General features: G+C 50.6%; 1 protein-coding gene across 7 annotated transcripts in view; it reads left to right on the top strand.

Annotated features, from left to right (window-relative positions):
* The window catches only part of tbce (tubulin folding cofactor E), a 69,040-nt gene that overhangs the window by 14,134 nt on the left and 41,717 nt on the right, over window positions 1-13,189 (top strand). For 5 of the 7 annotated variants that reach the window (XM_085996701.1, XM_085996700.1, XM_085996702.1 and 2 more), the window contains exons 4-6: window positions 5,054-5,242; window positions 7,691-7,779; window positions 9,810-9,909. The exons of 1 other annotated variant lie outside the window; for it this stretch is intronic. In XM_085996701.1, coding sequence (XP_085852827.1) covers window positions 5,054-5,242; window positions 7,691-7,779; window positions 9,810-9,909 — 378 coding nt within the window. The remainder of the gene's footprint in view (window positions 1-5,053; window positions 5,243-7,690; window positions 7,780-9,809; window positions 9,910-13,189) is intronic. One more of the 7 variants, XM_085996703.1, reaches the window with a different exon arrangement.

The raw sequence follows: 13,189 nt of genomic DNA, 5'->3' as shown, positions 1-13,189 counted from the left end.
GCTGACCGGCTGCTCTCCGCGCAGACCGCCCGCGACGTCGCGCCCGACCTCACGGCAACGACCACGCGGTCTCCCCGGCCCACTAGGCCCGACCGCCCTTCCACTCCGGGTCACTGCTACTACCACACCCGTTTTGGCACTAGGGCCCAACGCTGCACGCCACCGTGCACTTTCAAACCCCCGCCCCCCCCCGCACTGGCCCCCACGATGACCGCGGGGCAAAAGGGGCCCCTACTGTGCATCACCGACGACAGCACCAACCGCCGATTCCTGTGCGACACAGGAGCCCAGCACAGCATCACCCCCGCCTCCGCCCTCGAAATCCAACGCGACGCACGGGGTATCACGCTGGCCGCAGCCAATGGCTCTGACATCCGCACATACGGCACCCGCATGGTCACGCTAGACCTCGCAGGCCGCCGCTACCGCTGGGAGTTCATCACAGCCAAGGTCCTCTGCCCACTCATCGGCGCCGACTTCCTACGCGCCCACGGCCTCCTTGTCGACATTCCGAGGCACCGCCTCGTCGACATCAACACTATGGCCCCCATCCCTGGCGCATTCACCCCGGCCCGTTCGGCCGGCCTGACGACCTACTGCCTCGCCAGAGCCACGGACGACTACTCGGCACTTCTAGCCGTGTTTCCCGCCCTCACTAACCCGACCTTTTCGGCCAAAGCCGCCAAACACGGTGTGGAGCACTATATCCCCACCACCGGCCCCCCGGTCTCTGCCCACGCCCGCAGACTCAACCCGGCCAAGCTGGAAATCGCGCGGGCCGAGTTCACCACCATGGAGCAACTCGGCATCATCCGCCGCTCCAGCAGCCCTTGGGCCTCGCCCCTCCACATCGCCCCCAAGCCCGGCGGTGGCTGGCGCCCCTGCGGGGACTACCGCCGCCTCAACGACACCACCACCCCCGACCGATACCCGGTGCCGCACATCCAGGACTTCTTGGCCCGACTGGCCGGACAAACCGTCTTTTCCAAGGTTGACCTGGTGCGCGGTTACCACCAAGTCCCCGTACACCCCGCGGACATCCCCAAAACGGCCGTCATCACCCCATTCGGCCTGTTCGAGTTCCTGAGGATGCCCTTCGGCCTCAAGAATGCAGCCCAGGCTTTCCAGCGCCTTATGGACTCGGTCCTCCGGGACCTGAACTTCCTATTCGTCTATCTAGACGACATTCTCGTGGCCAGCTCCTCCCAACAGGAACACCTCGAACACCTTCGCATCCTTTTCGGGCGCCTAGCCCAACACGGGCTCATCCTCAGCCCGGCGAAGTGCCAATTCGGCCTAGCCGAGATCGATTTTCTCGGCCACCACATCACCCCCGCTGGGGCCGTCCCCCTGCCCAACAAGGTGCAGGCCGTCCAGCAATTCCCCCACCCCAAAACCATCAAGGGCCTCCAGGAGTTCCTCGGGATGGTGAACTTCTACAACAGGTTCATCCCCAGAGCTGCAGCCCTCATGAAGCCCCTATACGACTCCCTCCGAGGTAAATCCGGCAAGATGGCCGTAGCCTGGACCACTGACACGTCAGCCGCCTTCGACGCCACCAAAAACACGCTCGCCGACGCCACCCTGCTCGCGCACCCGAGGGCCGATGCCCGGGTCACGCTCACCACCGACGCCGCCGACCATGCGGTCGGAGCCGTGTTCGAGCAGTGGGTTAATGGCGCGTGGCAGCCACTTGCCTTCTACAGCCGCCAACTGCGCCCCCCGGAGGTCAAATACTCTACTTTCGACCGCGAGCTCCTCGCGCTCCACCTGTCGGTCCGCCATTTCAGGTTCCTCCTGGAGGGCCGCCCCTTTACCGCGTACGTGGACCACAAGCCGCTCACATACGCGATGGCCAAGCACACCGAACCCTGGTCCGCTAGGCAGCAACGCCAGCTCGCGGCCGTGTCCGAGTTTACCACGGACATTCAGCACGTCTCCGGTAGAGACAACGTTGTCGCCGACTGCCTTTCCCGTCCCGCCATCTGTGCGAATCACCTAGCGGTCGACTACGCGCAACTAGCAGCGGCCCAGCTCACGGACCCAGACCTCCTCTCGGCGGCTACCAGCCTGCCAGGGCTACGCCTAGCCATGGTCGCGCACGGGCCCGAAGCCACGGCAGTCACTTGCGACGTCTCACTCGGCCAACCCAGGCCGGTCGTCCCTGCAACCTGGCGCCGCCGCATCTTCGACGCGCTCCACGGGCTCTCCCATCCGGGTTCCCGCGCATCCGTCAAACTCCTCCCAGCGCTTCGTCTGGCGCGGCCTCAGCAAAGATGTTCGGACTTGGGCCACCTCCTGCCTCGCCTGCCAATGGGCTAAGGTACAGCTGCACACAAAAGCACCCCTGGGAGACTTCGACGTACCCAGCCGCTGCTTCGACCACGTACACGTCGACATCGTCGGTCCTCTGCCGCCATCGCAAGGCCAAACTTATCTCCTCACGATGGTCGACCGCTACACACGCTGGCCTGAGGCAGTGCCGCTGACCACCATCACCACAGCCGACATCGCCAGGGCGTTCGTTAACACCTGGGTCGCGAGGTTCGGCGTACCGGCCGACATAACCTCCGACAAAGGCGCCCAGTTCACCTCCGAACTCTGGACGGCCACAGCACGCAACCTCGGGGTGACGCTCCACCGAACCATGGCGTACCACCCGCAGGCCAACGGGCTGTGTGAACGCTTCCACAGGTCACTCAAGGCCTCACTCCGCGCCGGCCTGCAGGACAGTACCTGGACTGACCGCCTACCGTGGGTGCTACTAGGCCTACGCACCGCGGTCAAGGAAGACCTCCAGTCCTCAGCAGCGGAGTTAGTCTACGGACAACCGCTGCGCGTACCAGGCGAATTCCTCCCGGAGGCTACCACGCCTTGGTCGGCCGAACAGCAGCGGCTCAACTCTTTCTCTCCCGCTCAACAGTTCGCCCCACTTCCGGTCAACCGACACGGCGAACTCTCACCTCGCGTCCCGCCAAACTTGCAGCAGGCACGCTTCGTCTTCGTGCGACACGACGCGCACCGCGGACCCCTGCGACCCCCGTACGACGGACCGTACGAGGTACTACAAACCGGGGACAAGGTCTTCAAGCTGCGACTCGGCGACAGGGTCGAAACAGTCTCCATCGACCGACTCAAACCAGCACACACACAACCAGGGGAACAGGTCCCCGTGGCCCGACCTCCAACTAGAGGCCGTCCCGCCAGCAAGCCAGCACAGCCGGCGGCGAACCGCCTGGCCCCACCAACTAGACCGGCGACCACTCCGAGCCGCTCTGGCAGAACCATTAGACCACCGTCACGACTCGTCCACTCCTCCTAAGCGGATTCTGGGGGGAGCTCTGTGGCGACACGCCACCATTGGACATAATCCGCTCACGGCGGCACGGACAGTTTACGCAGGCGCACTGCCGGCAGCAGCCGCCCCCAGCCGGGGGTCCTTTCCTCCGGCAACTTGTTTCCCGCAGGGACAGGCTGCCGGGAGCACTTCCTGTCTGGGGAGTATTTAAGTGGTTGCGCGGGCTTTTCAAGCTCTCTTTTTGCCATGATGTAAAATAAAGCAGTTGTGTTCCACCAACTCTGGTCTCGACTCCCACGTTTGCCGCGGTATCTCAACAGGGGTATATATATATATGCCAGAAACTTATACTAATTATTTTTGTGAAATATATAATTATTAAAAGAATACATTAGAAAAATTTGTACTCTGGATGTGGGCGTCGCTGGCAAGGCTGATATTTACTGCCCATCCCTCGTTGGTCTGAGGGGCCTTCTCCTGGGTCCGCTGCAGATTGGATACAACTGAGTGGCTTGCTTAACTGCTAGGCAGAGTCAACCACATTGATGTGGAAATGGAGTCACACATAGGCCCAGATTGGGTAAGGACAGCAGGTTTCTTTCCCTAAAGGGACATCAGTGAACCAGTTGGGTTTTTACAACAATCCAACAGCTTCATGGTCACTTTTACTGGCACCAGCTTTTTATTTCCAGATGCTTTTAAACTGAATTCAACTCTTCAAACTGTCCATGGTGGGATGTGAACTCTCGTTCTCTAGATGAGTAATAACATAACCACTACACCACCGATCCCCGATAGATAATACAGGTAGACTATCCTTTATCCGCACTTCTGAAAACCTCTAAAAACCGAAAGTTTTTTCGGAGCGTAAGTCGTGCGCACGACATGACCCAAGTGGCGCCAAACATGACCGGAGTGGTCCGGGAGCTCTGCCTTTCCCTGTGAGCAGGGCAGAGGGTCACAGAGTTCCCTCCTGGGTAGGAGATTGCAGGCCGAGCCGGGCAGTGTGAAGGAGGTACCGGGAGAGTGAACCCAACAATACAGCGGCCTGTCTGATAGTCTTTTCTTTCCCCCCCCCCCCCCCCCCCCAGACCTGATTTGCGGGCCAGCTTAGTGTAGGAGTCAGCCGATATCCGGCTTTCCCACAAGCGGCGGCAGTCGAGCCCCAGACCCCCGCTAAGTCAAGGAATTCAGATACGGAGCAGGGGGAGCCGGAAACCTCGATCTAACGGCAGAAATCAGCAGCTGTTTTGTTAAACAGTCAGGCTGTGGAAAGAGTCTCTGTAGCTTAGCAACAGCTTCAGAGATGCTTCCAAGGCAGGGCCCGAGTGTTTACAAGCTGTTGCTAAGCAACAGTGTTTGTTGTCAGATACGGAGATGAAAACCTTCTGAAATCCGAAAAATTCCGAAAACCGAAACACCGCTGGTCCCAAGGCTTTCGGATAAAGGATAGTCTACCTGTATGTAGTGACCTTTTCCTTCAGTATTCATGTAAAAACAAAGACGCTCTCTTTTCCCCCCCCCCCCCCCCCCCCAATCCCATATATAATCTTGTCGTGTACCAGCTGGCCTGACCATCGGTGTCACCATCTCCCCACCGGTTGTGATGCCAGAGGCTGAGAGCCGGAAGCTGAGTTCCAGACACTAACTGCGTTCTCTAACCATTTGGGGAAGCTGCTGGGAACAGGATTGAGCACTGGACCCCGATTTGGAAGGAGTGCAATGGCTCTAAAAACCTACATCTCTTTGTGTCAGTCACCCTACAGGTGGTTCGTTCATTCGCCCGCAAAAGACAAGCTTCGGAGTCGATTTCCTCTCGGCAGTGAAGGACCGCTATGGGCACGAGGGCAATCCGGGAATACAGGACTGCCGGGGCAATCCTCTTTGCTGGGGCAAGAGACCTATTGAATTAATGGGAAACCAAGACGCAGAAGTTAAACAAAGGTAATCATAGAATCACACAGCACAGAAGGAGGCCATTTGACCCACCGTGCCTGTGCCGGCTCTTTGAAAGAGTTTTCCAATTAGTTCCACTCCCCTGCTCTTTTCCCACAGCCCTGTGAATTTCTCCTCTTCCAAAGGTATGACATATAGCCCACACAGAACAAGGGAAAACTTTTCAATACATATACTTGCACCACTTTTTCTAATATCTTATTCAATTTCCAGTAATGTCCATTAATATTCTTTGCTTCTTTCCATATTATCCAGACGTGGATGGAGTTCCTGTGGCTTCGTCGTCTTTGCAGACTTAGGGCTTGCCAACTCTGATTGAATGTATTACCAGAGGTTTCATCACATGACCTCCCAGCTCTAACCCCCCAACCCCCTCCTCGTCCATTAAAACAGCCTTTATTCCCCATCTCCAATATTTTTATAACTAATAAACAGATGTTTTTGAAGAAAATGGGAATTTTGTTTAACACCCTTTTGAATTTTCTCTTGGGTTTTTGCTCACCGCAGTGTCCAGGAGATTGCCTTTAATTACTGGCGACTCCAGGTCCATCCAGGAGGGTTGGCTGCCCTATTGCAGACCCAGACTTTTTTTTGGGAACTAGTGTGTTTCCTGTGCTTTGACTATTTTATTTACAATTTTTAATATAAGTTAAGGAAATATGTTGAGACATCTCCAAAGGGCAAAACAGAGCAAGCAAGCACAGCATACAACACGCGGATCCACTGGACCCCATTACATTTCCCTTTTTATTCAGGAGTTTGAGATGTTGTATTATTGCTCTGCATATGCCTGCTCATTTAGTGTCAGCAGTGGCTTAATTGGTAGCATCCTTGCTCTGAGTCAGAAGGTTGTGGGTTCAAGTCCCACTCCAGAGACTTGAGCACAAAAATCTAGGCTGACATTCCAGTGCAGTGCTGAGGGAGCTCTGACAGTGGTGATGTCTTTCGGATGAGACTTTAAACCGAGGCCCTCATCTGCCCTTTCGGGTGGATGTAAAAGATTCCGTTGCACTATTTGAAGTGCAGTGTCCTGGCCAACATTGATCCCTCAGCCAACACCATCAAAAATAGATTAACTGGTCATTGATCTCATTGCTGTTGTGGGAGCTTGATGTTTGCAAACTGGCTGCCATGTTTCCTACATTACAACAGTGACTACACTTCAAAAGTACTTCATTGGCTGTGAAATGCTTTGGGAGGCCCTGAGTGTGTGAAAAGTACCATATAAATGCAAGTTTGTTCTTCTTTATGTTCTTGCAGCATTTATCAGTGGTTCTGAAACTGGCAGGTTATTTGCCAAATGTTAGACACGACCCACGAGTAGACACGTTCCTGTCCTTCTCCCCCCCCCCCCCCCCCCCCCCCCCTCTCGCTCACACAAGATTGTCATGAACCCGACTCACATCCTTTACCACACAGATCACCAAGGATGGAGCATCCATTCCACTCTCCTACTGGATTACCAGGGATGCGTTCTTATCCCCTCCTCGCACCTACCAGGTGGGAATCAGATACACAACGTTCCTTCTGCACTAAACCATAAGGATCAGAGGCACTCCGTCTTTCCCACCCACCCTCGCCATTATAGATAGATGCAGATCAGAGGTATAATGCCTTCTTCACCCTGAGCACGTACGTTCTGTATGGGCTGGGCCACAGAACTGATGCCCGTCTCATGATTACCTAATTGAGATTGGAGAGCTGCACTTTGTGGAAAGGAGGGTGAATGGATAATGGAATGATTTTTTTTTTCCCCGAATTAGCCTGTGTTTTTAATCTGGTTTTTCGCCTCTCCTGGGGGATCACACGGTCATGAAGTGTCTGTATCGTGATGCACCAGACACCGTGGATGGACCTTTCCCTGTCTGTCATTGATCGTATGTCTGTCAGACTCCCTGCACACCATTCCAAGTGAGAATGAATAAGGTTACCTGGCCTAACCGTACTCCAAACTATAGAGCCGTAATTGTTTCACATCTTTAGATCACACTCCAAACCAGTTGCTGTCCTGTTAAGAATAAACTGCCACTGGGAATGTCCCATTACATCACAGAAAATGTAACTAGAAAATCTTGGAAGCCAAGCTGCAAAAGCAGACCAGTAAGTTGTAAGCATGAGGTGCTGAACCATTCCTCTGATCACTACTGTGGATAGCTAATAACTGTGCATACGTGCAGCCACACTTCATAATCGCATTGTATGCATACTGAACGTGACTCACCTCTGTCCAGGCCAGGAAACCAAGGTGATGAGAAATGTGGGATGTGCAAATTATTCATTTTTTACACCTTGCTTCGTGAACAGAATCACGCGTCACTGTTCCTCTCGCACTTAAATGTCATGTTACTGAAAGCCAGTGGACTTTTAACACGAGTTCCCCTGTTGTAAGTCGGTGGCAGCTCTAACCATCCCCCTGTCTGTCTGTCTGATATACAGGTGGTTTGATGCATTGTTGATTGTCTCAATCAGAGAGTGTCGAGTGAGCCATGTCAATGAAGAGGACGAGATCTCCAATATCTGCCCCAGTATCCTTGCAATGTTAATTTAGCTGCACTGATAAAAAGAACGCTGTGTTTGTTAGAATAAAATGGTGTTTTTTAAAAATATGTCCTAATATGCCCTTGTACATTACGATCGTAATATACAGCTTGCAGGATGTCTTTGAGAATGGGTTGGAACGCCCCTGGCAGATAACTGGTGAAGTTTTTGACCAACCTCCTTGCACTGAGATCCTACAGGTTGTGTAGATCGATGTGCTTTCCTCCTGCTTGGTGCCTGGATTGTACAGGGATGTGTCGTCAAAGATATGAGTCTGTTGGCGGCAATAGGCCAGACATTTGGACTGTATTTTGGAGAATTTCTCCTTATTCGGACTTGGTGAGTACGCAGTGTGGGCTATTTTCAATAGTGTCTCAACCCCATTGACTAAGGATGGGAGGAGAGAGAGCTGCTTGCAGCCACGTGAATGGGATTTGCTGCCACCTGTGGTTGGCAGGAGAGCTAGGGGCTCACTTACACCGAGGGCACGGGAATCTCTATGGAAAGGTCCAAAAGCTTTATTCTGCACCAGTTTGTTTCTGATCAGGCTTTCTTCACCTGTAGTCAGATCTTCACAGGTTTTCCAGAAGTTGGAAAGTAAGGATCGTCACTTGGCCGAGGTAAGGTTTTGTCAACTCTCATTTCCTGCAGTTAAATGTAACCAATGGTCGAAGCTCCTCCCCAGACAAGCCTCAGTAGCTGCACCCAATCACAAGCTGCGTCAGCTTCCCGGGCACGGATCCAAGTGCTTTACTGCCAACCCGCCAGTGGATTCAGCAGCCTGCTGAGTGATGCTCTGTGTCGGGAAATTCTCTCCTAACATGGCGCTCAGAGAGGCAATCTGGGATGGGTCGGATGAGGGGAGAATGCAGGCAGATGTTTACCGCGATAGACTGCTTTAACCAGCAGATGGAGCAATTGGAGTGCATCATGCAGATGATGCGCACCCTTGTTCAAGTCATGCATTGTACAGAGAACAACTCCCAGCTCCAACTGCTGACATTAGTTGACATTGGAAGTCGGAGGATCAAGTGCAGAAGTATTTACTCCACGACTCCCATGCTGATAAACTGTGATCATCTATCTACTAGGATCTATCCAATAGAAATATTGTGTTGCTGCATTTTTTAATAAGAATAAAGAGTTTTTTTTTAAGAATAAATTCTCCCTGCCTCTTATGGCTGTTCAGGGGTGATGTCACGAAGCACTTCTTCACACAAAGGCTAGTGGAAATCTGGAACTCTTTCTCCCCCTTTCTCCCCCCCCCCCCCCCCCCCCCCCCAAAAAAAAAAAAGGCTGTTGAGACTGGGGGGTCAATTAAAAATTTAAAAACTCAGATTGCTAGATTTTTGTTAGGTAAGTCTGTTATGGGATATGGAACCAAAACGGGTAGATGGAGTTAAGATACGGATCAGCCATGATCTAATTGAATGGCAGAACAAGCTCGAGGGACTGAATGGCCTCTTCCTGTTCCTATTTTCCACTTCCTAACTCGGGCATTGAGCCCTACTGGCTGAGAGCAGCCAACCTGGGCCATTCCTGGTCTGGCCTGGTCAGCCACTCACTGTAAAAACACAGGGGCCATCAGGAAGCTTGGATCCAACAGCTTTGATAACTTGAAGACAGTCTTGCTGCTGTAAAGCTCAGCTGTCTTTTTCAATTCCAGGATTCCATTGCTGTTTGTGGGAGCTTGCTGTGCGCAAATTGGCTGCCGTGTTTCCCTATATTACAAGTGACTTCACTTCAAAAGTACTTCATTGGCTGTGAATTGCTTTGGGATGTCCTGAGGCTGTGAAAAGCGCTGTATAAATATAAATTCTTTCCATCTTTTCCTTTCTTTACCTCCAGCACACTTCATACCTACTCTTAATGAAGTTAGGTGACCAACTCACTATTGTATAGTGCTACACAAATGATGAGATCAAAGTCCCAACAAAGTTATTGTAGGATGGGGAATCGTGCCTTGATCGCAGATAATGCAGTTTATCAAATCTCTTCCTTCACCATGTTCTTTCAGATATTATAGAGCTGGATTTGTCCAAGAACCTGTTTGTTTCCTGGGATAAGGTAGCACAAATTACTCGGCATTTAAGGAAACTTGAACATCTTGATCTCAGGTACGGAATCTGTGTAGCTTTCTGATGGGCTAATGATGCTTTCAGAAACTGTTTGATATCACAGATTGGTTTTATTTCTTGTGGGGCGGGCACCTGGAATCAAAACAAGGCAGTGGGTGCAAGAAAATAGTGAATAACTCAATTCCCAGTGAAGCTCTCCTGGTTACAGTTACTTCTATGTTTAACCATTAAGGGGGAATAACCTTAAAATTAGAGCTAGGCTGTTCAGGGGTGATGTCAGGAAGCACGTCTTCACACAAAGGCTAGTGGAAATCTGGGACACCCCCCCTCCTAAAAAAGCTGTTGAGGCTGGGGGTCAATTGAAAATTTCAAAACTGAGTTTGATAGATTTTTGTTAGGCAAGGGATATGGAAACAAGGCAGGTAAATGGAATTGAGGTACAGATCAGCCCTGATCTAACTGAAGGCTGGAAGGGCAGAATGGCCTCCTCCTGTTCCGCCATTCCTATTAGAGTGCTCCTTATGAAATCCTGCACAAACTTTTGTCAGTCATCAGTGTAAGATTCCTGGACCTTTTCAGGATGACTGATATGCTCAAATGTGCTTCTACCCAGAAGAACTAGTCGTTCTCCTGCCTGAATATAAATGACCCAATAGAAGCATGGAGCCAAAACTTTTTTTATTGGTTTCTGACATAGGTACCTTCACATTTTATGAAGCTATTGTACATATGTGAACATTGAGATATATTTTATGAAGCAATTATATGATTACAGGTACATTCACACACATTTTTTGAGGTGTCAGCTTGGAGAGTCCCACTCCAGACACCTGAGCATGCAATCTAGGCTGATGCTCCCACTGCAGTACTGTGGGAGTGCTGCATTGCCGGAGGTGATTCCGATGAAATGTTAAACCAAGGACCCATCTGCCCTCTCGGGTGGATGTAAAAGGTCCCACGGCCACTATTCAAGAGCAGGGGAGTTCTCTCTGGTGCCTTGGCCACTATTCAAGAGCAGGGGAGTTGTCTCTGGTGCCCTGGCCAATATTCAAGAGCAGGGGAGTTCTCTCTGGTGCCCTGGCCAATATTCAAGAGCAGGGGAGTTCTCTCTGGTGCCCTGGCCACTATTTATCCCTCAACCAACATCAGTGAAACCGATTATCTGGTCATTAGGAACATAGGAGGAGGCCATTCAGCCCCTCGAGCCTGCTCTGCCATTCAATGATCTGCGACCGAACTCCATATGTCCGCCTTTGGTCAACAAAAAGCTATCAATCTCAGATTTAAAATGAACAATTGATCTAGCATCAATTGCTGTTTGCGGACGAGAGTTCCCAACTTCTACCACCCTTTGTGTGTAGAAGTGTTTCCTAATTTCACTCCTCAAAGGTCTGGCTCTAAGTTTTAGACTATGCTCCCTAGTTCTAGAATCCCCAATCAGCGGAAATAGTTTCTCTCTATCTACCCTATCTGTTCCCCTTAATATAATTGGCTGCCATTTTTCCCTACATTACATGGGGCAGCATTTGCCTTGCGTTGGCCTCGTGCAAAAGTTAGCTTTGGGGCCCCTACATTTTACTAGACAATGATAGTGAATATTTACCGACTTAATCTGGTGTCAAATCCCCACACGTACGATTGTTAAAAGGCATGTTTGCAACAAGTAATATAAAAATAGTTGACTAAAGGAGAAGTGATAGAAAGCAAAAGCGTAAATGACATCAAATGATTATAAAAGTCATGAATGGGAATGAGCGAGAGATTAACGAGCAAAGATTATATGTGTTGGAAAAGGGGATTGTTGAAGATTTAAATCGGCTTTTAACTAGACAATCCAGTGATTGTTATGGTTGATGATTAGATAATTGGAGCTCATTATATAATTGGGGCTCTCAAAGGAATGTTCTTGAACAGTTTCAGCATTCAGATTTTGTTATGTTAGGTCAGATGTTGTCTCAACACATTAGTTGCATATTTTCAGTCATAGTAGGAAATGAGGCTGGTTTTATCTCTAGCATTATGTCAGATTCCTAAAGGCCTGTTGGCAAAGAGGAGAAAGCCTCTTTCTCTGAGCAACATCTGCAGGGCAGTGACCTGGAATAGTACTCGTGCTTTTATCATGATTTAACAGCTCGGGAGTGACAGATGAGTTGGTGCCGCAGTGCTCCGAGCTGCCCTGTGTCTTTTGAAACCTATCCCCAGTTCTTTGCTGTCCTATTATTCATGGAGGTTGAGTTTGGATGTTGGAGTCCCTGCCTTTGGTATGCTGTTCCTTCAACCCCAATATGCCCCCTCCCAGCCTCTCGCCGATCCCTTTTCGAGGTTGGTGTGGTTCAAAACTGCTCCCTGTGACTTCTCATTGAACACTGTTGACTCCTTTTAAGTAAAGAATGATACCAGAACTGAGAGGTTATAACTATCAGTACAGGCTGAACAGGCTGGGGCTCTTTTCTCTAGAATGGAGAAGGCTGAGGGGTGACCTGATAGAGGTCTTTAAGATAATAAAAGGGTTTGATAGGATAGATATAGAGAAAATGGGTTTTTTGGGGGGGACGGGGGGCAGACCAGAACTAGAGGCTGTGACTATAAGATAGTCACTAATAAATACAATAAGGAATTCAGAAGAAACTTCTTTACCCAGAGAGTGGTGAGAATGTGGAACTCGCTACGTCAGGGAGTGGTTGAAGCGTAGAGCATTGATGCATTTAAGGGGAAGCTAGATAAACACAAGGGAGAAAGGAATAGAAGGTTATGTTGATGGGATGAGGTGGGAGGAGGCTCGTGTGGAGCATAAACGCCCACATGGACCAGTTGGGCCGAATGGCCTGTTTCTGTGCCATATGCTTTAAGTAAGGCACTGCCGAAAACCGGGCCTGTTATGCAGTGAAGCAGGATGGGATCACGCGACCGCTCAAAGGTGCAAATCCTTGAAGAGCAAAGCTCTAAGTGAGGTCTTCCTCCCCTACCCAGGATATGGCCCCTGTTGTACTACAATCGGAGAATGGGGAAATGCGTAATGAAGGATGCTAATCTCACGTTCACTGCCACTGCCATCTCAGCCTGATTAGCAGAAAGTACCATCAAAGGTATAAATAGGGCACTTACTTTTGTCACCTCTTGTGCATTGAACTTTTCTTTCCATTTGCCAATCATATAAAATCTAAAATACTTCCTGTATGTTTGCAGATGTAAAGAATAGGTCTTTCAGTGAAGAGGTAAATTAGTTTGGGTGATGTGAGGTTGATATAATTGATGTTCTGTCCAAACCTGGGTTTGATGAGTGCTTTTGCCAGTTAAGTGATCCATCTGTTCTTACTTG

This window comes from Somniosus microcephalus, chromosome 9 (assembly GCF_052327205.1).
Source record: "Somniosus microcephalus isolate GS21.2 chromosome 9, FLI_Smic_1.0, whole genome shotgun sequence".
Taxonomy (NCBI): domain Eukaryota; kingdom Metazoa; phylum Chordata; class Chondrichthyes; order Squaliformes; family Somniosidae; genus Somniosus; species Somniosus microcephalus.
This window is presented reverse-complemented; position numbering and strand designations above follow the sequence as displayed.